Below are 18759 nucleotides of genomic sequence, written 5' to 3'. Positions count from 1 at the left end.
CCAAGGGAACTGCGTAAAAGAGACACATTAAGACATCTTTTATGGCCACAAAAGTTTTGAAAGTATTTGTGGGAACCTTGAGCAGACTCTTATGTATTTAACAAATAGAGTACGAGGGAGGTATTCTTTCAGCTGACAGTTCAGTGACTCTTGGCTGAGCCCACACACATCAGGGCCCTGCCGCGCGCTGTCCTTACAGGGACGTGGCTGGCTCTATGCAGAACAGCTGTCACCTTTAGTAGGTAAACTACTGGCAGACCTTTTGCCAGTGTTTTGGATTTAGAGGGGCCAGATCAATGTTCTGTGTTGGCAAAGGCCTACCTGGTAGCATAAATTACCCAAAAATAAAAATTTCAAGCTTGTTTTTACAGAAACCAGTCTTTAAGCCCCACTTTATTTGCAGCATGTATTTAAATAACTACCTAGGAGCACATTTATTGATAAGAACTTCCAGTTCTGTTTATAAAGGGACCCAAATGTCAAGTGTTTGTCTCCCTCAACGTAGGAATCTCAAGGGCAGGGGTGACTCTGTTAGCTGAAACTAAACCGGTGCTCGGTATGTAACAGCGTCCAAAAGCATTTTGGAATGAATAAACTACCATGTGCTTTTAACTCTTCATCAGTTAGTACGCTGGATGTGGATTATAAGAATGTGTCCTTTTTAGGTCGAAAATGCTTCCTTCTATTATGATTTTTTAACACTGAATGGCCACTGAATCTTGTCAAGTGCACTTTACGGAAATACTAAGATGAGCCTACGGTTTATGTCCAGAAGTCTGTTCCTGTGGAAAAGGTGGTAAAGGAACCTGCTCATGTTGAAGGGTCTGTCACCCCCTGAGACCAATCTGAAGGGTTCAGGTCGGCTTTTGCTGATTTGTTGGGATATTACCAGATTTGATTTCTTTACATTTTCATTAGGATGCTCAGCGTCACCCCTTTAAGCGAAGGGGGCTCTAAGTTTACACCAACACCCTAAGATGGGTTCCCTGCTCCTGGGTAGCCGGGGTCCGCTGGGACTACACGCAGAGCCAAGGAACTCTGTTCCCTGACGGTTTAGCAATTCTCAGACGAGGACACTGGTCCTAGTGGGCTGCCGGGCAGATTAAACAGTTCATTCTAGATTGTGAATCGTTAGACATTAGCATGTTCTACTTCAGGTGCAGTCCACGTTTCAACTAGTTGATATCAAGGTGTTTCTAGAATCCCTTCCTGGCGCTTGTCTCTACCACACTTTCTTGTTCCTGATCCATCCTTCACTTCCCTCTCCTCCCGACAATATCTTTCCTTCCTAACACTACCAGGGGCTTGTCTGTTTTTATATTATTTTTGGAGAACTGCTCTTGGGTTCTGTTGATACTTTGTTGTTTCTTTGTTTTCTATTTTAACACTTTTGCTGTTATCATTTTTTGTCCTTCTACTTTCACTGAGTTTGCTCCGCTCTTCTCTTACGTCACGGAGCAGAGGCTCGGCTCACTGCTCCCCCACCGTCTTTTCTTAACAGGCGCCATCGTGACTGCAACTCTTCATTATTTTAAATCTTCCCCATAATATTTTATGCCATATTTTCATTATTATTCAAGTCATAATATTTCTACTTTCCATTCTGTTTTCACCATCGTCTGTGAGCTAAGTACTAGTATTATTTTTAACTTTCAAGTGTTTCTTCCTATTGATTTTTTCTACTTAGGGAATGAGGCCTAAATGCCAATTGTTAGGCATTTCTTAATATTTGCTTTGAGGAATGCTATATGGTTTTTATAAATATTCCATGTGTTTGAAAAGAAATTTCAATCTTTAGGTTAATCATATACTATATTCTTCCGCAGTTTACTAATTTTGTATCCAGTATCCAAGACAGTGGAGGGAACGGTCTTAAAATCTCCCACTCTAATTATGTACTTAACTGTTGCTGATTATTTCTCAGTCATATTTTGCTTTCTGTATTTAGAGGCTATCTTGTTAGGTACACACAAGTTTAGAACTGTTATAATTCTCTCTGGTGAAGGACTCTAAACCTAACGTTTTATAGCCTGAAATTCAGTATGTTATAGTAATACTGGCTATATTTTGGTTGGAATTGGCCTTATATTTCTTTTTCCATCCATTTACCTACGAATGTTTTATATCCTTATATAGCTGTCACAAAAATATGTGGCTAGCTTTGCTACTTCATCCAACCTGAGAATTTTTTTTTTTTTATGGGCCACTGGGTTCAATTTATATTTACCATAAGTAGCAATATATTTCGACTAATCTTTTGCCATCTTTTTTCATACCATTTGCCATAGTTTCTTACTTTCCATTTTCTTGCTTTCTACCAGACTGAGGTTTTCTCTACTGGTTTGGGAGTTAAATAATCCATTTCTGTTCTTTTAGCGGTTACCCATAAGATGCAGACCTGACCTATCACAGCCAAAAACACACATCATTATCTACGCTCTTCCTGGAAAACGCACAGACTTTAGATGTTCAGGGTCAGCCCACCCTCCAGCTGACAGTTACCACAGCCTGGGGCTTTGGTCCCACCCTGCAAATGAAACAACACTATTACTGCTATCTTGGTCAATACTCCTTTCAATTCATTCACGAAGTTATTATTTGCTCACTGTCGTGTCTGCTTCTCATTAGGTTCGGTAACCTTTTCCTTGAAATGCAACGTGACAGTTTTTAGAGTCTGAGTGGTAAATCTCCCCAATCTTTATCTAATACTGCCTTTGCTTCCCTCTTTTTAAACACCTGTGTTCTGGTATGAGTGGACTGATTTGTGCCCAGCAGTTGTTAAGTGTATGTGCCTAGGTATGGATTCAGGCTTAACCCTGCTTTGAACTTGTATTTCTACAATCTGAGAACTTAGATCCTTCCTGAATTCTAGAAAAGTATTGGTACTTCCTTCTTCTACCTTCTCATTCGTATCATTTATCAAATATGTGCTAGTACTTAGCCTCCATATTTCTTACCTTTCCACTTATACACTCCACATCTTTAATTCCCTCTGCTTTACATGTATCAACTATCCTATTTACAGTTGTAACACAGGGGCGCCTGGGTGACTCAGTCGATTAAGCATCCAACTTTGGCTCAGGTCATAGCCTTCAGAGATTGAGCCCCACATCGGGCTCTGTACTGACGGCTCAGAGCCTGGAGCCGGCTTCTGATTCTGTGTCTCCCTCTCTCTCTGCTCCTCCCCTGCTCATGCTCTGACTCTGTGTCTCAAAAATGAATAAATGTTAAAAAAAATAAAATAAGGTTGTAATACAGCCACCCACATCCATGTGCTCAAATATTCTACCCCATGGTATCAATGAGGCACTATAAGACATAATAAAATCCGTAGGAGCTGTGTATCTAGGGTCTGTGTGCACAGTGACTAGTCATTTTTTACACCCAGCGGGAAGGACTGATAAACTGAACCTTCTAAAACTCAATTTCAGACAATTCAAACCTGGTTCAGAGTCTGAATTTTCTCTTGGCACGTCGTCATAAATGGCTTCTTCTGGATCTGGAATAAAAAGAAGGAAACTTTCAAAACCGACCAACACCAAGTACAATGTCCACTGTTCAGGGCCACAGTCTCACACGACGCTATAATGATGCAGAAAGCTAGTTCCAAAGGGCAGACACATGCACCTTCCCAAAGCAGAAGTTTTCTGGGGACTGAAAGATGACGCTCTACGTGAGGCAGGTATGAATGGGGAATTTTATGGTTTCTAGGCCAATTTAGTCCATTATTTTGTGTTCATCTGCACGTCTCTATGTGGCTCTTTATAAATATTTTTCAGCTTACGAAGTTAACGTGTTCCAATGTACAAACAATACAGAGGTGCCATACACGGTTTCAGAAACAACGGGACAGCCCAAGAGGTGCTATGTTAACAGGAAACCTAAAATAAGTCTATCATCTATGATATTTTGAACTACTGGATATGAAAACTGGGCACACGCAAGGATGAGAATGTTCACCTGTTAGGATAAAGTCTCTCTGACTACACTATGTGGAACGTTCGTGTCTTCTTGAGACTGTAACACGTTTTCTTTTTTTTTTTTTTTTTCAACGTTTATTTATTATTTTTGGGACAGAGAGAGACAGAGCATGAACGGGCGAGGGGCAGAGAGAGAGGGAGACACAGAATCAGAAACAGGCTCCAGGCTCTGAGCCATCAGCCCAGAGCCCGACGCGGGGCTCGAACTCACAGACCGCGAGATCGTGACCTGGCTGAAGTCGGACGCTTAACCGACTGCGCCACCCAGGCGCCCCTGTAACACGTTTTCTTAAGAAAAGGTCGGGATCCTTCCGGGCCAGACTACTGAGCGAATACGGTATGAGAAGGTCGTGTACGAGAGCAGCAGTGAAGCTAGAAATGCATTTCGGTATTTGTAAGTTTGGGCCTTCGTGGAAATCAACCACGTTATGAGGTCGGTCTTACACACTGAAAACCGTGAAGGTCACCACGACTAAGCAACAACAAGAAGATGAGGTAAGTACTCCCAACTCTGCCTCTGCTCTCAAGCCAGTTAGATTCTGGGGAGGGGGAAGGGGGAGGCAGCAAACTCGGGAAAGCCCCTCGTTCTCCTCCTGCCGTCAGGCCCCCGTGTGACAGACACCCCCTTCCTTGTAATAAGATTAACTGCAACCGTGATATGCATTTCCACTCCCGACAATGTGTGGGATGCTCGACTACGCACCCGTGAAAACCACGGCCGTGAAGCCCGCGAGTCTGCTTACGTGCAGATCTGATTGTGACACCTGCACGAACCTGTTTGTGATACTTTATTGTGAGAATGCGGTACGTGACACATACACACAATATAATCGACGGTGTATGTGATTGGTAAAGCTTCCAGTCACCAGCAGGCACCGGTAGGAGTCAAAAGTTATACCCAGATTTTTTACTGTGGGGGATGTCAGCACCCCTAACCTGTGTGTTATCCTAATTAACTACCACTTGTGCAATAAAACAGGTAATGGGAGAAAGTCACACAAATTTTACTCTGGAAATAAAATTGCTAGCGAACAGGAGGAAAATAATTTCAGCCCTTAATGATCCCCATTTAGCGGCCCCCTAGCAGAATCCTCTACTTACGCTAGGTTCTTCGTTTGACACTGTCATAATTAAAACGAGAACACGACACATTCCAGGAGATAACTGAACAATCAAGAGACAGTTAAGATGGTTCTTCCTTGTAAGTCAATCATAGAAAATTACACAGAAATTAGTGAGCCAGTAGATAATAAAGGGATAATTGGAAAAGCCATCTTTACTTTGTTTAAAAAATTAAAAGTCAAATCTAGTTAAAAATAGCTCAGCTTTCTAAGCCACATGTGGAACAGAAGGTCTGGTATGCCATCTGGACAGTGGGCTGGCTTAACCAGCCATCCACCTCCTTTCCAAAATGGTAGCCTGAAAAAGCATCTCCGTGAGAATCACAAGAAAATGCCTGGTAACGTCTCCGTGGTAACTTGCTGAGTGTGGGCCCGTGTAAGAGCATCAGTTCCCCGAACACGGACGGGACCATCGTGACAGGACCCAAGGACTGTACTGGGAAGAAACAATCAGGAGGAAACCCGTGTGGGACGGGGGGAGCAGAGATGTTCTGACTGGAAACAAAATAAGGGCTTCAGAGAGCCTGGGGACAGCAGCGACAGGCAGCTCTGGTTGGTCCTTCAGGGAAACGAATGCAGTTCTCAAGGGACGTGGGAATAACCAGCGGAACCCGGCAAACACACATCGACCCCTGGGGCGGCGTCCACGCGGGGCCTGGCGAGGATGAGGGCACGGCCCCGTCGGCTTCCCGGAGGTCAGTGTACTTACTCTCCATCCACGCGGTGTTGGCCGGGTCCGCCGCCCACCGGGCGAGGGCACTGTCCTCCTTAGGCGCTCGCTCGTCACTGGGAGAAAACAAACCAGGAGACCACAAGGGTGAGCGTGCTTCCGGTCAGGACGCTGCCGAATGTCCCCAAAGGGTACGTGAGCTCCAACGTGTGCACGCTGTCCCCAGATGTTACTCCGGGCATCCTGTGCTGAGAACGTCTCCTGAGTCGCTGCCTATGCATTTTATGTATGACCCCGCCTCACGCCCACAACGCGGACGTGTGTGGAAGGACCCACGCCTGTGGTCCCACCACACCTTCCCACTTGGCTTTTTCGGGGCCCCTTTTACAATAAACACTTAGACTGAAGCCCTTGAAAAGTCAGTGACCTCCGCCCTAACCATCTCATTAGGAACCAATGCCTGACCTCGCTCTGTATCTACGGGGACAGGGGACGCCCTCCCCCGGCCCCCTGCACACACCCCATTTCTGGGATACGTGAGTAATACATCTGGGGCCTTCCTTTCCCTTGTGCGGGTGTACTGAGGCCGTGCCTTCGATCCAAACGCCCCGGGGGCTTCACCCCCCAGTGGTCTCTGGGACGCTGAGGGGGCCACCGGCTGACACAGGCGGGGGCTTCCGCCCCCTCACCCAGCAGGCCAGAATCTGCATGTGCTCGTTTTATCGGACCAGCCACGGCTTCTCAACACAGACGCCAGGTTCAAGCTTTCGTTCCCGGCGGTTTGTACGTGCTTCCAAACGCCCGCCACGTGCCCGGCACAGGTGCTGGCACAACAGAAACAGGAGAAACGAGGTCTCTGCTCCAGGGGGCCTGAAGCGTCTTCCAGTTGTTCGCCAGAACTTCTTGCGGGCCTGTTGTATGCCGCACACAGTACCGGCTGCAGAGACACGCCCGAGTGACAGAGGGGCCTTCTCGCCTCCGGGAAGGGACCTCATGCAGCCAGAAATAAAAAGTGCTCACGACTCAACTGGTGCTGTGCTCTAGTGCGATGGTCCCGGGGGCCAAGTCACAGGGTCACACACAAGGATAGGAATGCTGTCCCGCGGGCTACGGCAAGCCTCTGGAATGCTTTATTCAGAAGAACGACAAGGTCGGCTTCATGCAACACAGCTGGGACAGGACCAACCTCAGGGGCCCGCGGTCTAGGGGAGCTCTGCAAGGAAGAGCCGAGCGCGGTGTGGAGCACTTCACGGGAAGGGAAAGAGGCTGGAACTAGGGTGAGTGCTCAGAGACAACCATGGGCAGCTCGGAAAAACACACACGTGCAAAGGAGAATCATTCGTACGGAGTTAATGCCACGCTTCACGATAAGTGACAGAGATGGCGGGGGTCACTGCAGCGTGGTCTCTTCTATCATCATTTTTGTTAGTTTTCTGAAAGTTCTAATGGTTGAATACAAGATTTAAAGGCCAGGGAAGATGGCAAAGGTCTTAAAAATGTCCAGGTCACAGACGCTTTAGCCACGCAAGCATGGACACAATACGCTACATTGTGGATGTGTGTAAGAAAAGAAGCTGAGTTGGTCCCCACACTTAGTTGAGGAACATGTCACATAAAAAAAAAGTATTCTCACACTTTTCAAGTCTACAATTACATCAAAATGAAGTTAAGCAAAAAAACAGAAAATCTAAAGCAAAAATGGATGATATTTAAACTGCTCCCGAGTGTTTCCATAGGTTTAAAAAAGGTCGCTTTCTGTAGATTTAAAAAAGGTCGCGCTTTGGAAGAGAATCTGAGCTTGCCCTCTCACACCACTTCACGTTCTTTTTGTTCTAAGAAACGATCCTTTCAGCAGACGTGTTTTCCACCGTACATCTCAGATCACCAGCGATAATGTGCCACCCGCTCGTGTCTCGTCACACGCACACTGTGATTCTACTGCGGGGTCTTGGTGGACCTGCTCTGCCACATGTAATGTAAACCAGGTGGAAAGAGCTTGCGCATCCCTTTCTGCAAAGACACCAGTCTTTTAGGGACGAGTATGTCTTTCTACGTTCAGAGGCCAGCCTACCACCCCAAAGAAAAAGCCAGGTGAGCGTGAGAACAGCAGGCCAAGGACCCGACACCCGAGTCAGGAGTCCGTTCTCGCTCTCCGTCTCCTCTGCTGGTGCCTGCGCGGACGAAAGGAAACACCGCAAGCCGCCATATGGGAGGGAGGGAAGTCCTCGCTGGCGTGCTGAGACCGGTTTACTTCCTCTCGGTCTCTGATGCCGATCACAGGCAGGCACTCGGTAGAGGCTTGGCAAACTGAGACATAACAACCAAAAGTGGGTAAACAAACAGAGCCAGCACGCACCAAACACAGGACCAGGCAAGGTGGTGGATATTCTAACACCGGGTAAAGCCTGATCCCACAAAATGGCCTTTAACTCATAAAAGGTCCCAGAAGGCAAAGACGGAGATCATATATTGAATAAAGGTCCAATAGAACAAGAAGATATAACCATTACAAACATACAGCTAACGAAGAGGACCCAAAATAGATGAAGTGAAAATACACGGTACTGAACACAGAAATGGACCATCTCACAGTGACAGCTGGACATGCCAATGTAGCACTGTCAACAGCAGAACCGCCAGGCAGAAGACGCTAAGAGCGCCACAAATCAACTAGACCTAAGAGACATGGCAGAACGTGGCACCCACCCACCCTCACGAGTCAAACTACAAAACTCTTAGAAGAACACAGTAAGAGAGCTTCATGACACTGGATGTGCCAACAACTGACTGGACAGGACACCGAAAGCACAGGCGATATAAAAGAAACAAAACACATAAACTGGATTTCATCAAAATTAAAAACTTTTGTGCAAAGGACACCATCGAGAGAGTGAAAGGACAACCCACAGCATGGGAAGAAATGTTCACAAATAACGCATCTGATGAGAGATTAATGTTCAGATTATATAAAGAACACCTACAACTCAACAACAACAAATAAACCCAACTCAAACATGGGGAAGGAACGTGAATGACATTTCTCCGAAGAAGACATACAAATGGGCGATGGGACGTGATGAGGTGCTCAGCGTCATTAGTCATCAAGGAAATGCAAATCAAAACCACCAGGAGGTACCATTTCACACTCCCTAGAATGACTACAATCTTTAAAAACTGGAAAATAAATTTGGTGACCGTACTGGAAGGAGTTCATTGCAGGTGGGAATGTGAAATGGCGCTGTCTCTGTGGTAAAGAGATTGCTGGTCCTCAAAAAGGGAAATATAGACTCACCATAAGATCCAGTGCTCCGCTCACAGGTACAGAGCCAAAGGAATAGGGAGCAAGGACTTAGATGCTCATACACTTGTGTTCCCAGCAGCGCGATTCACGACAGCCAAGAGGTGGAAACAAAGCAAGTGTCCTTCGAGTGGTGAGTGAGTGAAAAGGTCATATGTGCTTACAAAGGAATATTATGCAGACTTGAAAAGGAAGGAGATCCAGACGCATCCTACAACACGGGAGAACCTCGCAAACATGATGCAGAGTGAAACAAGCCAGACACAGAAGGACACGAGTTACCTAGATCGGGCCAATCCACGGAGACAGGATGCAGAGTAGGGGTTGTTGGGGGCTGGGGGAGGGGGGCGGTAGATTACCACAGGAGAGTTAGAGCTCCTATCTCAGATGATGAAATATTCTGAAAGAGGAGAGTGGTGACACAGTATATGCACGCGATGCCACTACATGTTACACTGAAAAGGGCTCAAATGGCAAATTTTATGTTGTATATATTTTAACACAGTTTTAATACGGACAACGCAGTGTACCAAAAGCCACAGGACGGTCCATCTCGAACAGGTGTGGATAATGCGTCAGTATGGCTATACAGCCGCCAAGCAACAAGCATGACGGCATGCTAAGCCTTGGTCAAACCTGCTCTCCCCCTTCACAGGGTTCTCAGTCCAGCAGCAGAAAGGGACAGGGGAAGTCACGGTGAGGGTGCACTGTTTTAATCAGTTTTAAAGCCGGTGTGCCCACAAAGCTCTGGATGGACAAGAGGGAACTTTATAAAATGAGACACTAAGGCAGGGTTTTGAAATGCATGCAGGAGTTTGCCTGGAGGACGGGCTTTTCCTGGGCATCTCAAGGAGGAGAAATAGTGTTTTTGAAGGCAAGTGGCATGAAAGAAAGGTCTACAATCAAATCAGTTTGAAGTACTCTCGCTGAAAGCTGGGTCAGACACACTGAAAAATCCCCTCCGGCCCCACAGGGTTCTGAGACCCTTCCCAAGGCTGAAGTACACACAGAATCTCCAGGGTGGAGGCCGAGGAGGGCCACCTCTCCGGGGCCTATCTGCATGTGCGTTTGTACGGTCTGTCCTTCTACACAGACAGTATGAACCTCTAGCCGAGTCCTCGTACTCTGACACCCATCCTGGGAGCCCCTGGGCGAGAGAGCAGACGGATGCAGGACTGGGAGCGGAGGGTCTGGGGCGGGGAGCAGGCGTGCTAGGTCACCACCTCACAGCACTGAGGGCAGGCAGGACAGGTGTCCCACACTCCACATTACAGGGAACGGTCATGGACCCAGGGCATGTGTGTAAAATGAAAAAAATTTACCTGTTTGCTGGATCCTCAGAACTTAAAGAATTAAATGGGCTGTCTTCTGCTACTTCCTGTGTCTCTGTGAAGAAAGAAAAAAAAATCATATGGTTTCATGCTTAGGGTAAAATTGTAGGAAACGGATTTTTACATTTAAAATGGTTCCCTATTTTCCATTCTTATGAATGATAGGCTTATCTTAGCATAAAAATGATTAACTGATAGATTTAAGGTTTTTTAGGTTAGATTCAAAATAAGATGTTTTCAAAACAGGATTACAGTAGAAAGTGATATCCAAAGGCTCCTGAAACAGCTGGAATTAAACCCAAAGAAAGCAGGCTACAGTAAGAAACAAATTTTCTCCTGTGTCTTAACTTTTCATGAGAATTTACAATTGTGATTTATTGGAAAGTATGTCTAAATGGGAGCCTCCAAAGATTCTCAAGGGAGAGTTACGTTCATGATATCTGGCAACCAAGTTTTTATATACTCACACGCACGTGCACACACGCACACACGCACACACACACACACACAGTCTGTCACACATGTCCAGCTGACTGCTGTTCTCCCACCTCTGGGTTTGATTTACCAAGGGGTGATGAGCTCAGGCTTAGCCACGTGCTCAACCAACAACTGGTTAATTGCTACACTGGGAAACTGTCCATAAACACCGTTTTAGAAGGAATTTACTGTGTGCTAGGCAAACGTTCGTGACCACTTTCAAAGCGCTCAGCAGTTAACTCAAGGTCCAGGAAGGCTGGGCTTAATGCAATAAGCTTGGAGATCTCACTCATAAAACTGGTCCCCTGATCCCGCTAAACAGTAACAAATACCCCTCACCCGGCGGTGGGATTTGCCTGGCGGTGCACCAGGAATTGTAGAGGCATGAACTCAGCAAGTTCTCGAGGCCATGGAAAACCTCGCTGTCCGCCAAGGAGCACATGCCAGGTCAGAGGCAGGGCCACGATCTGAACTCAGACCTGCCCATTCCAAAGACTTCCCACCACACCACACTCCCCCCAAAAATGGCCCACATGACTTCCTAAAAGACAAAGATACTCGACAAAGTCAACAAAGAAAGGATGTGGACTGGCAGTGAGCACACTTCACACAGTGACTACATTCCCTGCGGCTGTGTCAGGGGCCCCTCTCACCACCCCTGAATGCACACCGCGCGTGCCTCAATGCACCCCCCCGACACCTTCCTTCCCGGCGCTCCCCCTTCTGAGAAAGCAGATGCACCCGGAGGTGATGTCTGCTAAAACGAGAACTCTGATGACGGTATGGTGAGCACACTCGAGAGGAAGTTCTCCCGCGGGCCACACACACTGCTCATCTCTCACTGTTCTGGAAGGATCTGGAAGCCCGTGCCACGAGGCAGAGCACCATGAGTCTCTGGCCACTGGAGGACCACTAATGAATGAAAGTGGAGGCTCACTGTTGGTGCTGGGCAGTGGGGAAGATGACGGGTTCCAGCTGTCCCCGACTCTGAGGCTCGTGTCCCAGGGGAGCCTCTATGCGAGTGAGGGAGCCTCAGCGAGGACGTGCATGCTGACCGAGCCCACAGAGCCAGGCCGCCCTGTGTCCACGAGGGAACCACACGGTGCAAATGGTTAGGAAGCCGGCCAGGGCACCACAGGACGTATGTGCACCTGCATGTGCTCATGCAAGAGTGGGGGAGGGGCAGAGAGAGAGAATCCCAGACAGGCTCTGCACTGTCAGCACCGAGCCTGACGTGGGGCTCGACCTCACAAGCCTCGAGAGCATGACCTAAGCCGACATCGAGAGTCGGATGCTCAACCGACTGAGCCCCCCGGGCGCCCCCCCTTCTCCTCTCAATTCCATAATCTACTTCCTTATTTTCACATTGTTCTTACTTGTCAGAGGCCACAAAACACGAATAGCATTGTTGACCACGGTTAATTTCCAAGATTCCAACCAATTACAAGAAAACATGTGAAAAACCTCAACCCTAAAAACCTGTGGTTTCCAAACAAATTCAAGAGCTTCTTTAACGAAGACTTTTTTTCTTTTTTCCCCTCAATGGTCACAACTGGGAAGGAGAGAACGCGTTTGCTGAAATCTCGCACAAGCTCTGATTCCGTGTCCGAGCGGCCTCGCGTCCCTGAGAGCCTCTACACCTGGGACAGCGCCCATGCTGCGTCCTCGGATAGGGAGCACACGCAGATCTCGGCTGCGTCCTCGGATAGGGAGCACACGCAGATCTCGGCGAGAGAACAAACGCTTGGCTGGGCTGCCTCACTGGCCGCACTCGGAACGGAACAGGCCGCCCTCTGCTCAGGGAGGGCCGCACTCGAACGTCCCGCTGCCCTCATGCACGCGGACCCACCGGCACCTGCCGGGGGAAGGTGACCCGGGTCGGCTCCGGCGGCTCTACCAGAACACGGAGGACTGCGGGACTCACGGACGACAGGCGGTCACGGCCCGCAGCGCGCGGCGAGGAGGAGGACACTACCTTCCTCTTCCAGGGACGCGGCGCGGATGACGACGGGGCTGGAGTAGGCCGGCACGAGCAGCGGGAGGTTGCAGGGCACAGCGTAGCCGCAGGGCACGGGCACCGAGTACCCGCTGGACACCGGCGGGCTGGCGCTCTCCTCCTCGGCATCCGGGTCGGCGGGCGGGGGCTGCTCCTCCTGGAAGGGCGTGATGTCGATGACGGAGTAGGGGTTCACCCGTGTCGGGACCTCAAGCGTCGGGCCTTCCACCGGGGCCTCCGCGTCCGTTCCCCTCCCGATTTCACCTCCTGGAGGCAAACACACAGTGTGGAGGAGGTGAGGACAAGTGGAGCCACGCCCCCCCAAAGGGCACGCAACACCAGGGCACCCAGGAGACGCCCAGATCTGGGAGTACAGGGCGGAGCATTGCTGGGGTCAGCGTGGGACACCCCAGGGCCTGGCAGCTCCCGGGGCGGCTTCTCTGCTGACAGGCATCAGGTAGAAGCTGCCGGACCAGGGGAGCCACTGACTGTGCGGGGAGCCCTCGCTGTGGACAAGAAACCAGCCCTTGTGGTCGGGACAAAAGCAGCCACCTCCAGGATCCAACACGGACTCCATGCATCTCAAAGAGCGTTAGTTTCAGAAACGTTTCCCACCACGCAGCGGCACGGTGCTGAGATGTGGCCGATACCCACCCCCTCCGGGAGGCCGCCAGGGGCCGCCGAGCAGCCTGACGCCCGTGGGAAATGCCAGGGACCAAAGGGGCGCGGCCAAACTCCAATGAGCCATCACAGCTCACGTCCCGCTCCAGGACACCGACTTCCCCCCACGTCACTCACCCGCGGTCGGGACGAGCGGGCTGCTGGGCCACGGGCGCTGGGGGCGGCCCGGGGACTCACCTGAGCCAGACGCGGCATCCGCGCCCCCCCCACCGGCCGGGGCGCCCGCGGCTGGCCGATCCGCTTCTGGAATCTCGTCTCCGCTGTCGAAATCGAACTGCTCCCCCTCGTCCTCTTCGTTGTTGTTCCTGTCGTATTTCACCTCGTTTTCTAATGGTGAAAAGAACACAGACTCAGCCGCCGCAGGAGCAGAGACGCGCTAGCATTCAGTGCCAGGGGCTGCGCGGGTGGCGGAAGCGACGGGCAGAGGATGAGGGAAGGGAAGCGCCAGGAAACGAGGGAGGCCGCAGACTTCAACACTAGTGGATTCCGCTCAAGCCCCACGGGGCCCCAGGCCCCTTCGGTTCTGTCCACGCCAATCACCCACAACGTACATGCCACCCTAGGAAGGGGACCTCGCAACCCCTGCCCAGGCCAGGCCCACCCTGCGGTCCCCGTCCTGCACGCGTCCCCGCGTGTGGATGTGTACGGGGCAGGATGGAGGCCACTCAGACCCACGGATGCCGTCCACGATCCCGTGAGAGGCCACAGCACCCTGGTGACCACGCCCAGGCCAGGGGGCTGGGGCAGGGGACGGCCCAGTGGGGAGGGAGCTTCTGCTGCTCGACGGCACCCCAACACTGGGGCCGGAAGTCAGAACACAGAAAACTCCCAAACCTGACGGCCTTCTCCACTGGTGCACAACTCACTCCTCTGTACCCAGACGGTCTGCGGGCATCTGGTGCTCACACAGATCACGGGAAGTTGGTCATGGGGACCCGTCTCCCAGGACGAGGACCCTGCACACCCACACGGGGACCCTCTCCCAGGATGGGGACCCTGCACCCTTGGGGTGTCCAGGGCGGTTCCCTTGCGAAGGAACGAGTAGGTGGGCACTATGGAGAGGGAGAAATGACACCGAGATGGAACCCAAACTGCTCACTCTGCAAGCAAACCGGGGTGCTGCAGGGTGGGCCAGGGCATCAGGTGTCCCCACGGAGAGAGAGCTCCGGTCCCACTGGGCTGCAGAGGGATCTGCTGAGAGAGGCGCCCAGGGCCCGGAGCGGGTTCCCTCCTCCCTTCCAGAGGGTTCCACCCAGCGGTCACACAGGCCTGAGTGTGGGAATGTGGGATCTGAACCAGTCATCTTAGAGCCAAAGACGCGTGAACACGGGCTGGGAAGCCGGCCACGGGGCGGTGGGGTGACAGAGCCAGCACCCCTGAGCCAGAGCCAGGTGGGTTCTGGGGACGGTGGGGACGGGGGGTGCAGAGAGGCTGGGAAGGAGTCACCTCCCCTGGGTCGGGGTGGGGGTGGGGTGAGTCGGGGCACGGACTGTCCCAGCATGATGGGGGGCGGGGAGAGGGCCTCGTCCCCTCCAGTTCCACTCCCAGCGCCTCTCGCTCCTGGTGCAGGGCCCCGGTCAGCATCGCCCCAGCAGACGCAGATGCTGTGCAGGGGGCGACGTGTGCTCTCCAGGAAGGAAATGTTCCACAGCCACCTGGCAGCTGGGGGGCGGGGCCGGGGTGGGGGGGGAGTGGAGCCGGGGGAGAGGGGAGGGGGGGCTGGGGGGTAGGACGTGAGACTCAGGCTTTCAGAGGTGGCTGGTTTCTAGGGAGAGAAGGTGACAGAGCTGGGGCTACCTGAGCCAGTCTAGGACGGTCTTTCCAGCTGTGGCCTTGTGGGTCCAGATGAACCTTCGATGGTCCAGAAACAACGGTCTTAAATACCAGGTGCTCATTTTTCCCTTCGGTCTTTGGAACCGGCAACACGTCCTAACAGGTGTTTTGAAGGAAACACCTTACCACAGAGGTCAGGTGGACAGGCTCTGTCGGGGCAGGAGGGAGGGGCCCCTCAGCGGGGACCTAGGGGGAACGAGACTGCCGGGTCCACAAGCAGCATTCTAGGGCAATTTCTCCCCAGTTGACACGTGCTAAAAGCATGATGGGGCAGATACCGAAATGGAATCCAGAAAAGGCTTCAGAAAACTGTTCTGGTGAGAGTTTGCACTGGGGACTCTGTGGAAGAGAACTCGCCAACACGTACCAATGCCGGACAATTCTGTACATCCCTTGTCGCAGAAATCCCACTGCGAAACACTTATCTTAAGGAAATAATCAGAGACCGTCACGATACTCACCTGAGTGTCCTTTAGTAGGAAAGAGACTTTACATATTACGCGTTTATACAGCCAGACACTCAAGAAGCCATCAAAGTTATCTGGTCGAAGCTTATTCGAGAATTTGGGAAGAGGTCTCGACGTATTAAGCTGACAGTCTTTCTAATCGGTCTTTCCACACCCATTTAACAGAAAATTGCACACACTGATGAGGGTCTGGAGAAACTGGAACCCCCTACAGCGTTGGCAGGACCAGAAAACAGAGCGGCCGCCGTGGCAACCGTAAGGAGGCCCCTCACGAAGGAAGCACAGAACCAGAACCACCGAACGACCCCAGGATTCTGCTTCCGAGCCTCACCTGGAGGAACTAAAGCAGGCACACAGATCCCAGCGCGCCCATACAGGTGTGCAGCCACACGAACGAGTGTGCCACTGTGTGAGCGCGCAACCATTCAAGCAGGATAACTCACGGCAGCCAAGAGACGGAAACAAGGCAAGAGTCCACGGCCAGACGAACGGCCAGATGGACTGTGGTCGGCGCACACAACGGGAGCATTCGGTCCTAGAAAGGACAAATTCTGACACCTGTCACCACACGGACGGACCCTGGGGACATTCTGCGGAGCGAAGGGAGCCAGTCACCACGGGACAGACACAGTGTGACAGCACCCACGGAAGACAGGACGGCAGGTGCCGGGGGCCGGGCAGGGGATGGGGGTCAGTATCTCGTGGGGACAGGGCTTCAGTCTGGGAAGATGGAAAGTTCTGGAGGCGGAGGGCACTGCTGGTGGTTTTCGTGCTCCCGAGGAGCACTGAAGAATGGTAAATATTATGTATATTTCACCACAATAAAGGGAATCATCTAAAGACCATTGGTTTTACTAATTTCATCCCGTTCACACACAGACCCAAGTATTAACCGTGGCCTCTGCAAACGACTGGTACTTTCTCCACAGTGATTCCCTGCATTCGGCAAACTCCCTACAACACATACGTTTCCTGCCTGCCGTGAGGCTGTGTTCGGGTTCAGACCACATTTCCACTTGGGCTAAACTCCAGGAGCAGGCTAATCCCCTGAGGTTCGTACTTAATAAACACAGATGCACAGCTCACCGCCGCCACCGAGTGAGGACAGCATCACAAGAAAAAGCAGCAGACACGGACCGGACCTGGGGGTGAACGCAGCCTGTGTCCGCGGATCAGTCACGTGACGTGCGCTCTCCCGCCAAGTCGGGTCTCGGGCCCAACGACAGGGAGGTCGGCGTGTGGGTTCTCGGCGTTACCGTTAGGGAGTCAGTCAGCTTATTCACAGGAGTAACCTGGGGAACCCAGGGCAATAAATCTCTTCAACAGAGAAAAAGCAAAACGCACAGGATGCTTTCCAAATACAACTGTTCCCACGACTGGATTTGTGTCTGCCGGGTCAACGTGACAGGGAAACAATACGAGTTAAACACCCAGCCGAAGGTGATGACGGGAGAGCTCGCGCTGTGACCCGGCGACGTGACACATGGAGATCCCGCCACCCACACGTTCCACTGGGCGCAGCAGGGACTCAGAACCACCTGCCTGCTCTCCCTCCATCAACCCTCCTCTCGGAAGTCACAGTTCATCACTGCCGGACTTTAAGAAGTAGATAAAATATACCTGAAACTGATTTTATGAACACTGCCTCAAACAACAAAGCCTAGGGCGCCTGGGTGGTTCAGTCGGTTAAGCATCTGACTCTGGCTCAGGTCGTGATCTGGTGGTGTGTGGGTTCGAGCCCCACGTCCGGCTCTGTGCTGACAGCTCGGAGCCTGAAGCCTGCTTTGGATTCTGTGTCTTCCTCTGTCTCTGCCCCTCTCCTGTTCACGCTCTGTCTCTCTCTCTCAAAACTAAATGAATATTTTTAAAAATTTAAATAACAAAGCCTGACAGGGTCTTCCCCTTAAAGGAAGAAGTTAATTCTTGTTCAGTGCCTTCAGCAAGTAAGATGGGCAGCACAGGGCCAGGCCCTCACGGACAGGCCGCCGTCACCCAGAGTCCACGGTTTCCATCCAGTGATGCGCACCGCACGGGTGTGGACAAAGGCACCGTGATGTGTGGCCACCATCACAGCGTCACACACAGCAGCCCAGAAACGTCCCCTGCACTCGGCCAGGTCACCTCCCCTGCCACCCCCGGAACGCCTGATGCCTCCCCACCAGCTAGTGACCTGGCTTCACGCGCTATTGGGTGCCTTGTCCCCAGAGCCAATGCCCGTGGTCCTTCCCCGCTGTCCCCTACGGTGACCTCACCGCCCCGTTTAACATGACCATCCTTTGGCATCAATGACACTACAGTCTCCCGGCTCCCTCCCACACACCCAGCTGCTTGTTTCAGTCCCTCTCGAGGACAGAACCGTGTCCCCCTACACCCTAGGCTGAAGGTCTAACCCCAGGACCTCAGAACACAGCTATGTGTGGAGACGGGGCCTCAAAGGTGATTAAGGTAGAATGAGGTCGCTAGGGCGGCCCCACTCCAGTACGACGAGTGTCCTCATCAGAAGAGGTCAGGACACACACGCACCGAGGCACGACCACGTGGGGACACGGGGAGGGACGGTGTCTGCACGCCAAGGAGAGAGGCCTCTGAAGGAGGCTGGGATCCCGGACGTCTGCCTCCAGGCTGTGACAGGTGCAGGCCTGTGGCACCGCCCACCGCACTCGCACTCAGAACAGCTCCCCAAGCTGACTCTGCTTCCCTCCACGGACCCCCTTGCCTCTGCCCCAACAGAGAGTTCCAGCGCACCTGACCCTCTCCCTACGGGGAGGCCGGGCCTGCTGGAGGCCCCGGTGTCCGTCTGCACAAAACCCCAAGTCCACACCCAGACCCCCTGCTAGAGCCCCAGACCCCCATCCAAGGAGCTCTGCTGGGGTTTCCATGAGGCCCTCCGACCCAGCCCTGCCCC

General features: G+C 51.8%; 1 protein-coding gene across 4 annotated transcripts in view; it reads right to left on the bottom strand.

The window, feature by feature from the left end:
- Positions 1-18759, bottom strand: part of ARHGEF10 (Rho guanine nucleotide exchange factor 10) — a 97996-nt gene that overhangs the window by 66803 nt on the left and 12434 nt on the right. For all 4 annotated transcript variants that reach the window (XM_032592796.1, XM_030312046.1, XM_032592794.1 and 1 more), the window contains exons 3-7: positions 13732-13881; positions 12853-13140; positions 10392-10455; positions 5811-5887; positions 3443-3499 (exon numbers count right to left, since the gene is read on the bottom strand). In XM_032592796.1, the coding sequence (XP_032448687.1) occupies positions 3443-3499; positions 5811-5887; positions 10392-10455; positions 12853-13140; positions 13732-13881 (636 nt within the window). The remainder of the gene's footprint in view (positions 1-3442; positions 3500-5810; positions 5888-10391; positions 10456-12852; positions 13141-13731; positions 13882-18759) is intronic.

This window comes from Lynx canadensis, chromosome B1, assembly GCF_007474595.2.
Source record: "Lynx canadensis isolate LIC74 chromosome B1, mLynCan4.pri.v2, whole genome shotgun sequence".
NCBI lineage: Eukaryota > Metazoa > Chordata > Mammalia > Carnivora > Felidae > Lynx > Lynx canadensis.
The sequence above is the reverse complement of the archived record's forward strand: the minus strand, read 5'-3'. Positions and strand labels throughout refer to the sequence as shown.